Genomic DNA, 19,474 nt, shown 5'->3' on the forward strand with positions numbered 1-19,474 from the left:
ATGAACAAATAACTTTGTAGTCTAGAAAAAGTATAGTCTAGAAAACACTTTTAAACACCACATTTAATATCTAAAACCTTAAACATAAGTGATAATAATTGAGCATTGAGACTCTAATATATTCCATAACAAGCAGAGTTTCTGCAGCTGATTTCACAAACAAATTTTGAAAAAGGAATTCTGCCAGAAGGTTCACGCTTGTTTAGTTCACAGCAGGCTTTTGGGAACTGATGAAATAAATGACTGTGTGTGTGTGTGTGTGTGTGTGTGTGTGTGTGTGTCCGTTTGACTTTCAGGTGGTCCAGCTCCTGCTCAGCAGCAACATGTGTGCGGCCATGTTGGAACCCAAACCCTGCGACCCCAACGGAGTGTCGCCTCTTCATCTCGCCGCCAAGAACGGACACATCGATGTCATCCGGTGGGAAACACGTAGAGCCTCGGCGTGTGTCCGTCTTCAAATGTCAAACTGCCTTCCCATCTGACGCACTCGTCTAATCTAACTTAAATAATAACAGTTGTAGTTTAAAAAAAATGTTTAAACATCGATTACGCTCAAAAGCGGTGGTTCTCAAATTGGGGTATGTGTACCCCTGGGGGTACGTGAAGGTATTACATGAGATTTGTAAAAAATATATTTAAAATTAGCATCAATTAAAAAAAACATTTCAAATTAGAATTTAAGTGTTCATAAACATATTTGTATATATTCTGTATGAAAATACACACTGATGGCACAGCGCTGTGTATTTAATCAAAATGGCTAGTTAGGGGGTACAGATATTTCAGATGGGGTACATCACTGAATTTGTTTTCTCTTCTACAATGTTTCTTTGCATAGACTTAACGTCTATTATTCTATGTGAGCGTTTTGATGACATGCAGGTTGATATTCTGATTATTCTGGGCTGCAGGTTGCTGATTCAAGCCGGTATCGATATCAACAGACAGTCAGAGTCTGGCACAGCGCTGCATCAGGCGTCCCTCTGTGGGAAGACGGAGGTAGTGCGCCTGCTGCTGGATGTAAGTCCATCTGTCCATCACTCTGTCTCTCTGTCCGCCCGTGCAAAGTGTTTACAAAAGCAACTGTTGTTAAAGCTGCCTCGCTCTCCTGAGAGGAGCAGGTTTTTACACCTCAGCTCTTGGCTTTCATCCCAGTGAGCTGTGACGCCCGCGGGGCTTCTTACATAAGTGGAGCAGAGTGGCCAGCATCCTATACTCGTCACGTAATATCCAAAAGCAGCCCGCTTTTTCTTTTGTAACCCTTTCTGATGTCGCCGCTGAGGCCGGCACACACACACACACACAAAACTAAGTGTTTGTACACACAGCCAGAATGCACAGTGTGTCCTTGTTGTGAATGTTTGACTCTCTTCTCCATTTCCATCCAGAGTGGCATCAGTGCAGGGGTGAGGAACACTCTGAGTCAGACCGCCCTGGACATCGTGAACCAGTTCACCACCACGCAGGCCAGCCGAGAGATCAAACAACTGCTGAGAGGTGACAACACACACTGACGCCTAATTTAGTCTCACGGTCCAATTAGCAAGATAGACCCGAGCCGGAATCACCAATACAAGCTGATTCACCACCAAATAGTCAAACATTAAGAAATCATTCTTACTAAATGATCTACTTTCCTCCAACTACCTGATACTCTGTGCTGGTACTCTACTGGACTCTACTCTGTCGCTGCACTCTTTACACTCTATACTCTCGTGCTGCAGATGCCTCGGCGGCGATGCAGGTGCGTGCGTTGAAGGATTACTGCAACAACTACGACCTCACCAGCCTCAACATCAAAGCTGGAGACATCATCACGGTACGGATAGATCGGATGATCGGAAACAGAATATGATGTTTCTCAACTCGGTCCTCGTAGATGTAGCTATACAGTACATAGACAGTTACGACAGTTACGACTTTATACAGTTTAACAAAGTTATGATACAGTAAACATCACTATATTTAAATGGTTTGCACCACACATACTCGTTTTTACAGAGACTTAAAACCAGGAACTACCAGGTAGCCTAAAGTAGCTAACAAAGCATGTTAGCACGCTAGGCTAACGTTAGCATGCTAACATGTGAAGAATAAATGATGTAATATGGAATGTGGTGTGTGTGTGTCTTTGTGATTGGTTGGTTTCAAAATGTTTATCATTGTGTGTAACGACCATGTGACCTCCAGGTGAGTCCGCCTGTACTTTGGAGGTTTGGGATCTGAGGAGGATAACGTCTTGAGTAGCCTAAAGTAGCTAACAAAGCATGTTAGCATGCTAGGCTAACGTTAGCGTGCTAACATGTGAAGAATAAATGATGTAATATCGTATGTGGTGTGTGTGTATATGTGTGTGTGTGTGTGTGTGTGTTGACAGGTTTTGGAGCAGCACGCCGACGGCCGGTGGAAAGGCTGTATTCATGACAACCGCACAGGAAATGACCGCGTGGGCTACTTCCCCTCCGACATGGTGGAAGTCGTCAAGAGGGCAGGTGACCACCCACATCACAGCTGTGTGTGTGTGTGTGTGGGTGGGAGGGTGTGTGTGTGTGTTTCCGCACGTGTGTGAGTTCAGCAGCTGTTCTGCAGCGATGGCTGATCATTAGTCGTAGCTAGCTGCAGCATCATCGTCCTCTTGAGTCTGTTTCCCCCAACCCTGTCAATCATCTCCATCGATCAATACTGTCCCCCTATTGGCTGCCGGCCTTCCTCTATATTTCTACTCCTTCTGTCGCCCTTCCTAATTAAATAAAACCCGTCCAACCAACCCGCTCTGCTAGATTGTGACGCTTTTGTTCATTTTGTTTGTTTGCTTTGTTACTGCCATAGTGATATTATATCAGAATTTAAAGATACATATATATATATATATGTGGATATTTATGGGTGTATTCTTTTCTCATATTTCTTATATTTTATTCAGTTATTATTTCGTATATTTTAAGATCTGATTAGATTTATTTTGTTTCAAGTTGACTGATCAGTTGTTGTTGTTGTTGATTTGCACCCCCCCCCCCCTGGCTCGGGTCCAGGTCACTCCCCCTCCCAGCAGTGCCACACCCTCCTGCTCCGCAGGCCCAACCCCTGTCCCATTGCCACCAACGGACATTCATACCCCCCCTCCAAAGTCCTCCCCCTGCATCTGGCTCCCCCTCCTCCCCTTCACCCCAACACACTGCCCCTCCCTCGCTTCTCCTCCTTTGGGTACGTTCCTCTTCCCATCTCTCCTCCTTCGCTGTCTACTCCTGCTCTGTCCACTCCTCCTCCTCCTCCTCCTCCTCCTCCTCCTCCCCCTCCTCTCTCCACTTCTCAGGAGCAGCAGAGTCAGACAGGTACATACTGTAGTATCACTTTAAGTCACAGATAAGCATCCTTTCTACGCTGTTAGACAAGACCAAAATTACAATATATCATCTATCTGCTTGTCATATTTACGTGTGAAATGTATGTCAATTATATGATATATATATATATATATGATATATATATATATATCAATCAATCAATCAATCAATCAAAAAACATACTGTAGTATCACTTTAAGTCACAGATAAGCATCCTTTCTACGCTGTTAGACAAGACCAAAATTACAATATATCATCTATCTGCTTGTTATATTTACGTGTGAAATGTATGTCAATTATATGATATATATATGATATATATATGATATATATATATATATATATATATATATATTTGATTTGTATATATTAAAGGATCAGTTCATCCTAGTGGCAAAACATTTATATTTTCCCACTTCCTCCTCGTAGCTTTGACAATAGAGTTCTGGTGCCACTTTATTTATTATTTATAAAAGTATTTGGAAATCAGAGATTAATCTATTATCCTAATCAACCAAGACATTTTCTTTTCTATTTTTTTCCATGTGGCATCAGTTTACTTGGAATAGCTTTCTTGTAATTTGGGTGGACTGACCCTTTACATATTACATTTAATGCCACCATTTTAACAACTTTAATTTCTTACATATCATATTAAATCTGAGAGCATTATTTCCAAGTTTGTTCCTATCGTGTAGCTTGAATCATTTGAGGTTTAATTTAGAACAAAGTAATTGTGTTTTATATTGCGCGGACACTCTTGTGATGAACATGCCAAAGGAACTGAGCGGAGCTTTACAAGTCTCAACATCATTAAACACTTCGAGGTGGCGCGGACGCGATGAATAATTACGTGTTCGTGAATGTGGAAGTGAGCGTGTGCTTCTATGCGACTGTTACACTCATGAATAAAAACATTCACATGTGAAACACACAGTTTCATCAGAAGGGCTGCGAAGCTGCATAGTTCAGATGAGTCGCTGCATTTTAAGTCTTTTTGTCGAATATAAGGTCAAATAGCAGCAGTAATAAACGTGTGTGTGTGTGTGTGTGTGACAGGTTCGCGGACTGCAGAGCTGAGTCCTCAGGGGTCTCCGACTCTGGGACAGCAGAGCAGCGCCAGTGAGGACATTTGGGTGCTCCGCAAACCGCTGGGAGGTAAACTCACACGTGTGTTGCCTTTGAGGAAAGTTCTCCATGTTATTAATACTGCATACTGAAATGTGCGTGTGCGTGTGTGTGTGTGTGTGTGTGTGTGCGTGTGTTAGTCGGCGATCGCAGTGGCAGTGTGGGCAGCATCGGCAGCATTCGGTCGACCAGCAGCTTGCAGAGCTCCGGGAACACACACGTCCTGACCACACCTGCTCCCAGTCCACACCCGGCCAACACGCCGGGGGTCAACACGCACGGGCTCAACGCTCCGGGTCTGCACGCACAGGCCGAAGGCGTGAAGGTGAGACGCGAGAAGGGAACGTACGAGAGCGGCGAGCGCGTCGTTTCTGGGAAAACAGCAACGACTTTGTGAGGAAACAAAATGGAGGTTAACCACAAATCTGCTTCCTGCTCAGTGGACAGATTTGATTTTGAGTCTCTATACAGGTGCATTAAGATGGCCGCCTCCTAGTGGATCTTTTTTTATGTATATATATATATATATATATATCAATCACACAGTGAAATCAAGCCTCTAAGTGCTTTTTCTGCCTCAACTGTAACTGTTCAACTCTCTGTGTTTCGTCCTTGACTAGAAACCCCAACGTGTTGGACCTGGCTACACAGAATTTAGTTTTGGTAACCTTATACTCTTGTATTTAGTCTCAATTTGTCAGATATGTACACGTCACCTGTATATAGGAGCATAAAAGTCATGATTTTTTAAGTATTATTTCTAAGGAAACGGATTATCAACACGCAGTAATCAACATAAACTAGAATCAAAATAGTAAAGTGTCTTTAGTGAATTAGTTTACTTCCATTGTCTGGCGTGCTTTTATTTTATAATCTGTGATGTCATCCTGCAGGTCCACTTCAGCAGAATTCTAAATTTAATCAACAGCGGAAATAAACTAGTTTATTTTTAGGCGTAGCACATTAAAACAATAGTAAATTAAACAATTAAGCCAGATTGGATGGCGTTCCCATACTACGCTGGAGGGACATCATCTGTTTTAAGACGTATTCATTCGACCGTGAAGAGGTTCAGGAGACTGAATCCATGTGCACTTAGTCCACTGAGCTGAGTCACAAGCGACGTCTTGGGTGTGATTCATTATGCTTGAGTAAATGTTTCATTTTGAGTGTGTGTGCATGTGTGTGTGTGTGTGTGTGTGTGTGTGTGTGTGTGTGTGTGTGTGTGTGTGTGTGTGGGTGTGTTTTAGCTGCTGGCCACCGTGCTCTCCCAGTCGGTCAAAGCCAAGGAGCATCTCTTGGAGCAGTCGCAGTCCGTCGAGCAGTCAGCCAGTAAGAGCACAAAGTCCCTCAAACGCACCACAGAAGCTTTGGCTTTAATTGAATTGGTCATTTCTGCCATTTCCCATTTCATGTAATCGTCTGTGTAACTGCTGCCTTGTGCTAATGGAGGAATAAGCATCGATACAACAAAGTCCAGCTTTACTTGTGAATACACATAAATATACCACTTTTTAAAGGGACAACAATTGAACAAGATCGAGGTGGTGATGAAAGTGCAGCCGCCTCGGGGATTGTTTCAATCGCTGCTTTTAAGAATCCTTTCTTTCTTCTTTCTTCTTTTAAAGACCGCCCGCCTGTTCACATCAGACACAATCCTCATTTTCTAACCCGATTCTTGGGAATTCATTAATCTCACTTTGACAAAAGGAAACAAATTAGCATATTTTAGTATGCTGTCGTCCTACCGGTTGAGGCGATGCGTGGGAAGTGTGGCGTTAGAACAAAACCACGGAGCCAGCCGACCCTGAACGCAGCCAAACGGACGACTCGGGCGTCATAAAGCTTCATTTAATTCCTCCTCATCTTCAAAGCCCGCACTTGATCACAAGATAACACCGTTTCTTTCGCTTTGCACCATGGGAACCATTTCAGGTTCCTGGTTCCTTTAAGTTGTAATTTATTACAACAGAGTTCTCGTGAGACTCGGGTTCAGAGGAGGAATAGTTCGTCCATTTCGCAAAAAAATTAACGAGCACTAACTGCAAAGCTTTTGAGCAAATAATGATATGACACAAGTGGTGAACAAGTAGAGTGCTTGTTTCCATTTTATCTCAATATAATGTGTCAAAAACATGTTTATTTGTGTATATTGGTTAGAAAATACCAGGACCAGACTAAGTAGGCTACCGGGGCCTCGGGTCCTCGACTAAAAGGTCCCCAAACAGCTTTAGATTTATTGGTCCTTTGATATGAAAAAGACTAAAAGGTTATGCACGTTTAAAAGCACTGTCCTCGTAACGCCTCGTGAAAAATTTAATTCAGGACTTTTACTCTGCTGCATCGAAGGTTTTACTATTAATAGTTAATACATTCACTTCATTAAAAAGAGTACTTCTCCTATCGCTGCCAATACTAACAATCCTAGAAAGTCAGTTAATAAATATTCAACTGTGTCCTGCACTTTGTACTCCTACATTACACCTGACAGAGACGGTCATGGTTACGTTGCGGATTCAGATTGTACCCACAAAATGTCTAATAATTAGAGTATGATGAATTAAAGTATCCAGCTGAACCCTGAAAAGAGATAATGTAAATGTAACCTACATCCCTCTTCACTTGAATTAAACATTACAATGCAGGACTTGTACGCGGTAATAGTTTTAATATTAAAGAAGCCATTAGTTATCCAGCTGGACTCCCACAGAGGAGGCGGGCTTAGCTGAGTTATTAGCATCCGTTTTAGATTTATAAGTTAGGGTGGTGAAAGAAGTGAAGTGAAGAAATGTTTTATTGCAGCCTTAGCATATGCTCTATCCAGCATCCAGCTGTGCATTTATACAAATTGAAGCAGTATTTGACCAATATACATTCTACATACAGACTAATAGCTCATTGGTTATGTACATTCATTTTTTTTTATTGACAAAACTACAAATCACAAAATTGAACTCTACTGCTAAATGTAATATATTGTATTCTCTCCCCTCTTGTTCTGTGCCTCGTCTCGCCTCTCCACCTCACAGGCTCTTCCAGTTGCACAGTTCACGAACAGCGGTCCTTTGAGCGGAAGGCCGAAGAGGATGATGGGAAAGTGAGTTCTTGGACGGCAGCTCGGTTCCCCCCGGAGCGTCCTCTTTCTGTCGCTCTGGTCTCCTCTCTCGCGGCGCTCTGCTTTGAGAGAAGGACCTCGGCGAGGTCGTGTGTTCAGGGGAGGCCGTGTTGAACCTGAACAGATGACAGCCTGAGGATGGGCATGCTAGTGTGTCACCATGGCGACAGGCAGGGAGACAGACACCTTGAGGGGTCGGTCTCCGTCTCGCCTTCTGTCCCTCCATCCATCCCCCCCCCCTCCCCCGGTCCTCACACCACACCGAGACACCACGCCCCCGCATGCTGCCGCTCTAGAACCAGCGCCGAGGGTTCGACCCTCTACGTGTGTTCGAGAAGCAAGCATCCGCTGGTTGCCAGGCGACAGCAGTGTCCAGTCAGAAAAGAGACAGCAACGCTGTGTCTCGATCGGTTGTTTACTTTCAAAAATCGTTTTTTAAACTGAATTAATTCACAAAATAAAGCAAAGCATGCCAGAAAAAAAAAACATCTAAAATTTGACCTATAAATGGCTTTGTCAACCCAAAAATATTATTTCCCAATAACCCCGAAGACCCTGAAGTAATCTCACTGCACTATGTATACGTCAGTATTACCTACTGGACATCTCTACTGTGATGTGTAACAGGTTCCCATTTCTTGCTGGTGACTTCTATCCTGACTTTGTTGTAGAGCAGGGTTACATTTTGGGATTACAATGGAAATGTATGTGCTGATTTATTGGAAAATCCTCTATAGTGTTCTCCTCATGGGTTCTAGAGCAGGCTGCTATGTAGTGATCTACAATAGTCTTCTCTTATGGGTTCTAGAGCAGGCTGCTATATAGTGTTCTAGAACAGTCTTCTCTGATGGGTTCTAGAGTAGGTTGCTATATAGTGTTCTACGATAGTCTTCTTATGGGTTCTAGAGCAGGCTGCTATATAGTGTTCTACGATAGTCTTCTCTTATGGGTTCTAGAGCAGGCTGCTATATAATGATCTACAATAGTCTCCTCATGGGTTCTAGAGCAGGCTGCTATATAGTGTTCTAGAACAGTCTTCTCTCATGGGTTCTAGAGCAAGCTGCTATATAGTGATCTACAATAGTCTTCTGTTATGGGTTCTAGAGCAGGCTGCTATATAGTGTTCTAGAACAGTCTTCTCTCATGGGTTCTAGAGCAAGCTGCTATATAGTGATCTACAATAGTCTCCTCATGTGTTCTAGAGCAGGCTGCTATGTAGTGATCTACAATAGTCTCCTCATGGGTTCTAGAGCAGGCTGCTATATAGTGATCTAAAATAGTCTCCTCGTGGGTTCTAGAGCAGGCTGCTATATAGTGATCTACAATAGTCTTCTCTCATGGGTTCTAGAGCAGGCTGCTATGTAGTGTTCTACGATAGTCTTCTTATGTGTTCTAGAGCAGGCTGCTATATAGTGTTCTTGAACAGTCTTCTCTCATGGGTTCTAGAGCAGGCTGCTTTGTAGTGTTCTAGAACCGGTCTTGTGTTCCGTGCTCTGGAAGAAGCCTGTGGACTCTTCTAGAAGCAGGCAGTAGTGTTCTGTGTTCTGTGTTCTAGAAGCAGGCAATAGTGTTCTGTGTTCTAGAAGCAGGCAGTAGTGTTCTGTGTTCTGTGTTCTAGAAGCAGGCAGTAGTGGCGTGGCTGGGTGAGTTTCAGCTGCAGTTCTACACCACCCACTTCCTCACCGCGGGATATGATCTAGACACCATTAGCCGCATGACCCCTGAGGTAAGGTCATGACCCCCTCACGCCCCGCCCCCTTGTCTGTCAAGGCTCCGCCCAGCTCAGCTCTCAAATCAGCTCCCCCCCCCCCCCCCCACTGACGTGGATGACGTCATCATGACCCTCCTGTCTCTGTCACCTGACCCCCCGGTGTGAGTCCTGAGCCTCAACCAGTCACTTCTCATGCTCTGTCTGCTTCATCTACATACCTGTGTTCACACACCGCCGTGTGTTCCAGTCCGTGCTATAAACGCTACCCTGTGTTTGTTCTTGAGTGTGTTTGGAGCGCCAGTGTGTGTGTGTGTGTGTGTGTGTGTTTGTGTTTGTGCATTGACGCAAACACAGTGGTATGACATCAACCCCCTAGGGGCAGGGGACACTCATCAGAGATTATTAAAAGCAACAATAATCCTACAGGCATATCACACGCAGCTCCTGGACTAATGTCAAACGTACCCACTAAAGATTGTTTACATTTAAGGGGTAAAAATAGCACCTGCTGTAGTTGTGGTGAATTCCCGACGTGACTGAGTGTGCTTTGCGTTGAAGGACCTCACGGGAATCGGGGTCATGAAGCCCGGACATCGAAAGAAGTTAACGTCAGAGATCAGCAAGCTGCCCTCCGCCGACTGGCTGCCAGAACACAAGCCTGTAAGGCCCTCCGAGTATTACACAATCTAGACGTTGAGTCTTGGAAGCTGCAAGAACAATTAATAAATATATATATACACATGCAGCTCTGTAATCTGTGCACACACTTTCTACATTGTGCCCTTTATTGTGTGTTTTAGGCCAATCTAGCAGACTGGCTGTCTCACCTGGGTCTCAGTCAGTACTACCAGGTTCTGGTGCAGAACGGGTACGAAAACATCGACTTCATCTCCGACATCAGCCTCGAAGATCTGCAAGAGATCGGAATTACTAAACTCGGTGAGACACAACTACATTATTAAGATGGGAATATAATATTAAAACGACTTTGATTTGAACTTGAAATCCATTTCTCATGTATATTAAGTTAACAAAATCAAAGACGATTGTTTAACACGTATGAATGAAAGAACTTCTTAGACAATGTGTTCTGTTGCTCTATAACATATACAATAAATATCAATTCTGTCATATTTGAACTGAATTTATTTAGCTTTTTTTTTTTACCAAACCCTCATAGTACAAAATAATAAATAAAAAATGTTTTCTTTACAATACAAATTAATCTAATGAAATGAAACTGAATCATCTTCTTGCCGAATCCTATTTATTTACTTTTTACTTTTATTTTTAAAATGTTCATTTCCTCTATTATTTAAATTCCTTTATGATTTAAATATGTCATGCCCTGGGATTATATTTTATAAATTTAAACATGTTTGCTGGTGCTTCACGGAATTTCCCCCTAAGGGATGAATAAAGTGATATCTTATCTTATCTTATTTTATCTTATTGCGACCCAAATGTTCCGGGCCCGGGATCGGTGCCCTCTGTGTTAGATGTCGTGATCCCATTTATTTTCCTGGAGATTCAAAGGGTCCATTTCACGGTTACCTTTCTAAGATAACAGTAACAAGTCGTCTCTTCTAGCTTTGAAGTCTAAATCTGCTGATTTAATTATGTTCCTCCTCTTCCTCGCCCCCGCTGCCTCGCCTCAGGCCATCAGAAGAAGCTGATGCTGGGAGTGAAGAGACTGAAGGAGCTCCAGAGGGGAGAGAGGAGCTCCGAGGCCCCCCAGAGCCCCTCCACCCCTCCACCCAGCCCAGGTGGCGGCGGCGCCGGCTCCGAGCCCAGGAAGGAGGAGAGGAAGCAGCGAGACGGGGCCCCGAGCCCGCTGGCTAAACCTCGCCCGGCTCTCACGCGCTCACAGACCCCGCCGCACACTCCCCAGCAGGCTTCCCCGAGGCCTCGGCCGCGCCCCTCCACCACCCAGATGGCGGCGTCGCCGCCGGCAGATCCGTTGTCGGTGCCGCTGCTGCGCCTGCCCAGTGTGGAGGAGGAGCGACGGAGGACTCACAGTCTAATTGGCTCGGAGTCAGACTCCAGATACGCCACCGTGTGCCGCAGCAGCTCCACGCACGCCGCCCCTAATGATGTCACGGTCAACCGCAGCCAATCGTCCGTCAGCCTCCGACCCCGACGGAAAGGTCGACCCCCGACGCCGCCCAAACGGTCCTGTTCTTCCATTACCGGGGGCGACGGGGAGGGGGAGGGGCAGGCGGAGGGGCTGCTGGGCCCGCCGACCTATCGAGAGCGGCGAGCCAGCGACTGCGGCGGCCTGGGGTCGGCGTTGAGGTCTCAGGCCTCAGCGGGCCTGGAGAGATCAGAGGGGGCTTCTGGGAGCGTGCGCAGCCTCGCCGCCATGCTGGAAACATCCATCGTGGGAGGAGCCAAAACCTTGCCCAAGAATCTGGGAGGCAGCATCAACTACCTACAGGTGTGTGTGTGTGTGTGTGTGTGTGTGTGTGTGTGTCTGTGTCTGTGTCTGTGTGTGTGTGTGTGTGTGTGTGTGTGTGTGTGTGTGTGTGTGTGTGTGTGTGTGTGTGTGTGTGTGTGTGTGTGTGTGTGTGTGTGTGTGTGTGTGTGTGTGTGTGTGTGGCTGGTTTCAAAGCGTCTATCATTGTGTGTAACGCCCATGTGACCTCCAGGTGAGTCCGCCCGTACTCCGGCGGCAGCCCGGTGCAGGCGGTTTTGGATCCGAGGAGGACGACGTCTTAAGTCGCCATCGGACCATCAGCGGACCGGAAGGCCTGGCGGGCGATCAGATCGACCCGTTACCACGGCAACCAGCCCAGCAGCGTCCAGAGCCTCGGCCCCGCTCCACCGCGGCGTCAGAGATCACAGACGGCACGGCGACGCTCCGAAAGAGACCGCGTCCGCCGCCGACGGACTCCGAGGCGCCTCCGCCCGCGGACGCCAACAGCGCCGTTACCACGCCGACGGGCTCCGACGCCACACGCAGGAGACAGAGCCCCGCCGACCACACAGAGGGCGTCGTTCGAATCGATAACCAATCGGGCTCTCCCGGCAGCCAAACGGACGGCGGCCAGAATAACGGCTGCGACCCGCTGCAGCAGAACGGGGGCGTGGTCCTGAGGCGGAGGCCGCCGTCCGAGGCCTCCGATAGGACGGAGGCCAACAGAGACAGCTGTGAGTGGATGGAGGCCAGGAAGTCTCTGAAGCCGCCGGTGTCACCCAAACCGTCCGCGGTCACCGCGAGGAAGGCACAAGCTGACCCCCCGACCCCAACTCACAGGGTCCCCATACCCGGGCCTGACTTTACCGAAATGGCACAGAGCCCTGGTGAGATATACACACACACACATATACACACACATATACACACATATACACACACTTATACACACTAAACTGAGGATGTAGTGATTGAGTTTAGCTTCTGTTTGATGTATATGTGGTGAGGGTTATATACATTGCATGTATCTACTACATCAAGGGCTTAAAGTGGGGCTGCAACTCATATAATACATTTTATATCTACATTTATTTGGTCATTCAACAGGAAACTATTTGAGAAACTATTAATTGTTAATTATTAATTAATTGTTCATTAATAATTGTAAATAGCTTCTCAAATATGTGAATTTTATGCTTTTATTTTCTCTCTTTTTAATTATGTAAACTGAATATATTTGTGTTTAGGGGTGTTACATATACGTATTGTTAGCTGGGAATTTTTCATAAATACCCCGTAATTCAGAATGATCCTTTATGGAAATCAATTATTATTGTGCAAATATCTGTTAATAATTCATTATTAAAACTACTAAAGTTGGTTAATTGAAGTATCAGAGCTTATCAAATGGATATCTGCCTTCGTATTCAGAGGCAGATATCTCATACATATTCATATATATATATATATATATACATACAGTGTATATATATACAGTATATATATATACGGATGTGAGTGACTGTTTTTTTAATCAGAAAACTGACATCTCTCTCTCTCGGCCCAGAGGCGAAGCCGGCTCCTCCCGTATCCCCGAAGCCCCGCGGGCCCCCAACAGCCCCCAAGCCGGGCAAAGCCACCGTGGGGTCGGCGGCCATGAGCCCGAGTCCTGCAGCCACCAGCCCGGCGGCGTGCAGCCCCACCCCGGCCACGAAGCCCTCCCCGCCGCTCTCCTCCGGCGCCCTTCCAGCTCCTGACGCCTCCTCCTCCGCTCCCTCCCTCTCTCCGGGACTCCCCCTGACTTCTCCCTCTCCGGCCCAGAGTCCCTCCACGCCCTCTCCGCACCCCGTCAAACCGCCCCGCTCGTCCATCGCTGGACTCTCCATCGACCTGCTGGGAGCCCGGGAGGTGGAGGAGGAGGAGGAGGAGGAGGAAGAGGAGAGGAGGAGAGAGAGGGAGCACAAGAGGCACAAGGAGCAGAAGCAGCAGGAGGAGGAGGAGAGGAAGAAAGCAGAGGATGAGAATCCGAGGGAGCTGGAGAGTGAAGTCGAGGAGGTAGAGCAGGGGGAGGAGGTGCAGCCTCGTGTGGAGGAGACCAGCGCCTCCTTGGCTGCAGCTGTTGAACATCAAATCAAAAAGGAGGACGCACAAAATGAGTGAGTATATTTATGAAGTTAGTCGTTTAGCACAGAGAGTACCGTTTACATCCAACTACAATCTCCCGGGGCCGTTTTTTGGCTTCCGAATGGATAACGAGAGGATGAAAGCATGAATGAGCTTTATTTTAATAAGCAAGTGTTTCGTGTGCTGAAAGTTCACGTCCTGCTCATCTTTAATGTTTTGGTGATGACGTCATACTCAACTTAAGATCTAAAAGAAATCCCTCGGGCCTTCATGAGAAGGCCACGGTGTGTTTTGCAACACATATTGTTTTTATGTGATAAAAAAATCTAAAATCATTAAGCAGAAGTGTAAAATAATATATACACTGTAACTATTTTTATGGGGAAGTGCAAGTGTGGTTGAGTGAAAATGGAAGATCTCTACCAAAACATTTGCCCAGCAACAACACTTTTTTCTAATCTCACCCTCAAACGTGCATATTTTCTTGAAATTAAACCCCCGAGAAACATTAAAATCACTGAGTTTAAAGCTAGCTGGAGCCAAAATTGACCCTTGATATAAAGCTGATAAAACAATCATGTTCCAGGTCAGTGGTTCAGTGTTTCATCCCCCATTTAAAACCATTTTCTGGTCACAGCTCTGATTTATCTATTCCTCTGGCTGGCGTCTGTGCCATAGCAACGGTTGCTAAGGCTGCTGCATACTGAAGTATTTAAAGCCCTGTGTAAAAAAACGGGTATTTATAACGACTCCCGTGACGTGAAACTTGGTGGTGGATTTGGCGAAAAAATCCTATGGTTACCGTGGTAACCGCAAAGTGCGTTTTTAATCCTATAGCACGAAACACCTTCTGGGCAGCGACGTTCTCAGAGAATACAACACGGGAGCAGCTCGTGTATTTGTGTGTGTGTGTGTGTGTTCACCGCACAAACAACCAAATACACGTCCTGTGGCTACTGCAGAGGAAAGCTACGACTTAAAACCACCATCGATAAAGATAATTTATTTCATTACAGAACGTGCAGTTAAAGCCTTTAGACGGCATACAAAATTGCGTTGGATTTCTAACCCTCAGTTCTCATTCCAGCAAAAAGGCCAACGTGTCCATCTTGGACGACATCGGCAGCATGTTCGACGACTTGGCCGACCAACTGGACGCGATGCTCGACTGATGCCCCGCCCTTACGGCTCATCGCCAACAAGCCCCGCCCCCTGCTCCCACCACGTGTAGGTGTATCAAGAAAACTCTCCCGAGGCTCGACGCTGGCGCTCTGAGAGAGAGAGTGTGTGTGTGTGTGTGTGTGTGTGTGTGTGTGTTTGGGAGCGTGTGCCCTCCCGCGTGAGCGCTTCTCATGTAGCCTTGTACAGTATTACCGAGGAGTGAGTCCTCTTCGTCCGGCCGCAGTAGCTCGAGAACGCCTCCCTACGCTAGGAGGCCGCTCCCACACAACCTTTGACCTCTGCAGCCCCAGCGAGTCGCCAGCCTGGACCCAGAGGAAGCACAATCGTTCTCTTCGTCCTTTTATCTCCACGGACTCTGACAGAGACGCCAACTCGGTCAGAAAAGGGAGGCGCAAACAGATGAGCATATTGCTTGCAAATTAAATTAAATAAAAAAATAAGCACACAAACTGACAGACAGGCAGACGGATAGATAGCGATGTAAACGGATAGATAGACGGATGAGATGCTGGAGAGAGTTTTTAAAAGGACATTAAAAGACAGGCCGCTTTCTGAGTCTGCCCCACTCCCGGATGAATCGTAGCCTCTCTTCTGTATGAGTGGAGGACTGCGGTTAGCCGGACTTCCTGACATGCGTGTCGTCTCTCTTCATGTTGTTGTCGTCGTTGCTGCTGCTGTTGTTATCGTTGCCGTTGTCGTCGTTACGAGTGTGTGTAGTCCCCGCTGATGCTCATGTCAATGTCCTCCCACTCGTACAGTAGTTACTCTAATGATCAGAACGACAATATAGATGGGTGTCCACGGATTTTGAGACACTCGCATACACACAAACACACACACACACACACACACACATGCTAACGCGCACCCACACTACATTTGGTTTGATCTTGCTGGTGTTCTGCTTTGTTGGTGTTTCGCTCCATCTATGGAGGTTTGCTTGGAAATGAATCTTCACATTAACACACACATTTACATGCAATTACACACACACATATACATACATATATATGTACACACAAGCACACTTATGCGGTGTATCCTTTTGTCCTGCTGCAGTGAACAGTGTTTTTAAAAGATAATCCTATATTTCAATGCTTTAAATCGTACATCCGGTATACATAGAGTTTATAATATACCCGGGTATTTCAGCTGTTAGAGCTCCCTCTAGTGTTGGTTAGTGAAACTGCCTCTAATCTGCCCACCTTCTATCTCGTCTCCCCTCCGTTGTATCTCCCTCCGTGTCCGTTCTGTTAACTCTGCATCTCTCTGTGCCTTGGTAGTGTTTGTTCATTTATTCAAAATATTTTTTTTATTTTGATTTAATTTTTTTCCCTTCAAACATCTGTAATGGGTTTTTTTCTGGTTCCTGATGAAATCTCGCTCCTTATGTGTCTGTTATGTCCAACGTAGCTTATTGGATTGAGTTGTGAGTTCAATGTGATCCCCTAAAATCAATCACCCTGTCTGCAGTCCTCCTGTAACCATTGATTAACCTTGTCCGAGCACATAGAAGCCCCCCCCCCCCTCCCTTCTGTAAACTGTAATAAATTGGCTGGCCTCCCCAGTTTCCAGTAGTCCCCCATGTAGGCCAGGCAGTGGATCAACCATGAGTGTTCATCCCAACGAAGAGTCCAATTGTATTTTTATGCTCTTTAAAAACAAAGATATATTTGAGAGACAGGTGGTTCTATGTGAATAATAATAATGATTATAGACATTGAATTGAGGTGAGCTGATTGACCCTGTACATGTATGGTTGAGTTCTGAATGTGTTGTGACGGCTGTTGTGCCATGGTTTGGGTTTAGGTTGTGTTTCTGCTGTGACGATGCATTCCTGTACAGCTGTGATCGGAATAAATGGATAAAGTAAACCTTACATGACTCTTGAAATGTGGTTATTTTAGACCTAATCTTCTCACGAACTGTCCGAAACTATTTTTAGAATTTTTCTCTTCAGCAACCCCAATTTCAGATGAATAAAACCCCATGACTACATATTGCTCCATTTAGTCACAACAGCCGTGGTTAGGTTGTGGATATATTATGTTTCAAATTACATTAGGAGTATATATGTTGCCAATATTAAATATAAAAGGGATTTCAAGGATATCTCCAATATAATTTAGACTTAATGTCTCAAATGTTGAGTTTGACCAAAAACCACAACTAACAAATTAATTAAATAAGATGCATGTATTATATACTTGGCAGTTTAGGGAAGGCTTTGAAACAACATTTTACTATATTGTATAGATACTAACTAGAGCCAATATATTTGGACAATAAAAAAATTAAAAACTGAGTTCTTAGTTAAGTGGCTCTTTAAATCCTCAGAAAACAGGATGTTTGTGTTGTTGTTGTTCTCCTGTACTACTGGGGGACTTTAGACCCAGGACCTGTGTATTTTATAAAACCCATAACATGACGCAGCTCTGGTGTTTTTCCCAAATAGAAGTGAGTGCTGTTGCGCGACGTCTGGCCTGAACCTGAACTAAAAGGCCCCAAACCAAGCCCGCTTTGGCGTAGCTTCTTCTGAGAGATGTTGTTGGTGACGGCTAATACAATCATCGTTGTTTTGTCTTTATTTCAACAATTATTTGTGCAGTTATTATTGTCCAGTACACCAACACGGCCTCGATAAACAATAATACGGCCAGAAAGTCCCACAACGACGTCTTCGCTTTACAGAAAGTCCCACAAATGTAGCAAGCTAAGAAGTTAGCAATGAAGCTACGTAGCTGAGTAGCTAGCCCAGAAAGAGGCGGGACTTCCGCTCGACGGAAGCCGCATTAGTACATTTCCTCTGAAGCGTCAGTCAGTGCAAGTCACCAGCAGAAGCAGCATGGAAGGAGAGACGCGCCCGCGTTGCCTCCTAACTTTAGGCCACGGCAGCAAGGAGAACCACGGCGGGACTGAAGGAACCCCGACCGGGCAAGAAAAGTGAGTATTGTGTCGCTAAGACACGGAGGACCATGTGTGATGATCCTAAGCGTACAGCGGAGGTTTAAACAGCAGCACGTGGCTGTCCTGCAAAGGCCACAGCTGCCACGTGCTGAGGCCTAAACAAAAAAACTCGTAATTTTGGATTCTTAGCTTATTAAATAAACTTTTTGCAAAAGGTAATTACGGCAATGAACTTGTTAACGTTCATCCACAAAACTAGTCTGGGTCACATTTTCCCCGTAACTTGGTGTAATTCTCCTTTTTATAGTAATGTGGTGTAATGACTCCATGAATCTGGCTTTTCAACCAAATCGTTCTTCTTTTTTAACTTTTGATTCCTGAATAGTCCTATGTGACTCTTAAAACTGTACCAATGTCTGATCAAACTCCATCACACATGCTCATTGAAGCATGTTTTAAAGTTATTGTGTGGGAATGAAATCTTAAGATTGTCTCATGAAAGGTTAAAATGGCTACTGCTGCTGGAATGTATTGATTACCCATTCTCCTTTTCTTTCCAGTAGGCTCATGGAGGCCTGCTGCAGTCGCCACCTGGATGATTTGCATGAGGGTTGAAATCCAGAAGAGGGATTTGCCTTAAAGATGGAGGCCTGTGGATACGAAGCGTGAGTCTATGTAGTGTGGTCACATTTAAATAACGTGTAGCCTGTGATGATCAAATCAAATAACTTTTCTGACATCTACTATGAGAGCTTTCAGCTCATGATTATATCTTTATTCTGAGGCTCAGTTATTGCATCAATGCAGTCTTTGTCTTTTTTAATGTTTCCCTCTAATACGGCTTGTCTCTCCCCCTAATTGTTGCAGATCAGAGGCTGCAGATGGTCCTGAGATCAAAGTTCCTGACATGGGAGCGTCTTTGCGTTGCTTCCTGGTGAGTCTACATAGTGTGTTTGCATTTTAATAACTTTTAGCCTATGATGAACAAATCAAATAACTTTTCTGACATCTACTATGAGAGCTTTCAGCTCCTGATTATATCTCTATTCTGAGGCTCATTTATTTGTAATCGGTGGATTCGTTCCCTTAAATGTTCCCTTTTTTAAATACCTTTCTCCCCCATTGTTACAGATCAGAGGCTGCAGGGATTCGAGTCGTCCTGAGATCAAAGTTCTAGACGCGGGAGCCGGTTCTCTTTGTTTGCTGGTGAGTCTACGTAGTGTGTTGCGTTTTAATATTTTTTTTGCCTATGATGAACAAATCAAATAACTTTTCTGACATCTACTATGAGAGCTTTCAGCTCCTGATTATATCTTTATTCTGAGGCTACAGTGATGTTATTTCAATATTGTCTCCACGTTGGTTCTGGTCTGATCCGTCTTTGTCTCTTCTCAGGTGCCACCAGATGACCGCTGCCCTCAAACCGGACTGAAGAACTGAATACACACATTTTCTGTAATTGCTTCAATATGAAGCCATCTTCTGTTTGAATAAACAATAACTAAATGTCTTTCTCTCTGGTCTGTTTTGATGAAATTGGGAACATT

The 19,474-nt window shown here is 45.1% G+C and overlaps 1 protein-coding gene, 1 long non-coding RNA gene and 3 other non-coding genes across 6 annotated transcripts in view; all 5 read left to right on the top strand.

Annotated features, from left to right (window-relative positions):
* si:dkeyp-9d4.3 (caskin-1) overlaps positions 1-16,899 on the top strand; it is a 30,313-nt gene extending 13,414 nt beyond the window's left edge. The window contains exons 6-22 of one of the 2 annotated variants that reach the window (XM_056410301.1): positions 297-418; positions 912-1,020; positions 1,389-1,497; positions 1,725-1,819; positions 2,378-2,492; positions 3,033-3,332; positions 4,404-4,502; positions 4,613-4,797; positions 5,723-5,804; positions 7,502-7,569; positions 9,206-9,313; positions 9,857-9,958; positions 10,099-10,237; positions 10,957-11,735; positions 11,947-12,601; positions 13,282-13,870; positions 14,926-16,899. In XM_056410301.1, coding sequence (XP_056266276.1) covers positions 297-418; positions 912-1,020; positions 1,389-1,497; positions 1,725-1,819; positions 2,378-2,492; positions 3,033-3,332; positions 4,404-4,502; positions 4,613-4,797; positions 5,723-5,804; positions 7,502-7,569; positions 9,206-9,313; positions 9,857-9,958; positions 10,099-10,237; positions 10,957-11,735; positions 11,947-12,601; positions 13,282-13,870; positions 14,926-15,010 — 3,741 coding nt within the window. In that variant the 3' untranslated portion in view covers positions 15,011-16,899. The remainder of the gene's footprint in view (positions 1-296; positions 419-911; positions 1,021-1,388; positions 1,498-1,724; positions 1,820-2,377; positions 2,493-3,032; positions 3,333-4,403; positions 4,503-4,612; positions 4,798-5,722; positions 5,805-7,501; positions 7,570-9,205; positions 9,314-9,856; positions 9,959-10,098; positions 10,238-10,956; positions 11,736-11,946; positions 12,602-13,281; positions 13,871-14,925) is intronic. The other variant, XM_056410303.1, reaches the window with a different exon arrangement.
* Positions 16,900-17,855: 956 nt separating this feature from the next.
* Positions 17,856-19,437, top strand: LOC130190320 (uncharacterized). Its single transcript, XR_008830941.1, has 5 exons — positions 17,856-17,963; positions 18,488-18,592; positions 18,795-18,861; positions 19,059-19,133; positions 19,323-19,437. It is a non-coding gene; the product is annotated as an uncharacterized LOC130190320 (long non-coding RNA).
* Positions 18,631-18,715, top strand: LOC130190854 (small nucleolar RNA SNORD60). The gene has a single exon (XR_008831075.1). It is a non-coding gene; the product is annotated as a small nucleolar RNA SNORD60 (small nucleolar RNA).
* LOC130190853 (small nucleolar RNA SNORD60) lies at positions 18,900-18,984 on the top strand. Its single transcript, XR_008831074.1, has one exon. It is a non-coding gene; the product is annotated as a small nucleolar RNA SNORD60 (small nucleolar RNA).
* Positions 19,172-19,256, top strand: LOC130190855 (small nucleolar RNA SNORD60). The gene has a single exon (XR_008831076.1). It is a non-coding gene; the product is annotated as a small nucleolar RNA SNORD60 (small nucleolar RNA).
* Positions 19,438-19,474: the final 37 nt, after the last annotated feature.

The sequence above is a fragment of the Pseudoliparis swirei genome, chromosome 24 (genome assembly GCF_029220125.1).
Source record: "Pseudoliparis swirei isolate HS2019 ecotype Mariana Trench chromosome 24, NWPU_hadal_v1, whole genome shotgun sequence".
NCBI lineage: Eukaryota > Metazoa > Chordata > Actinopteri > Perciformes > Liparidae > Pseudoliparis > Pseudoliparis swirei.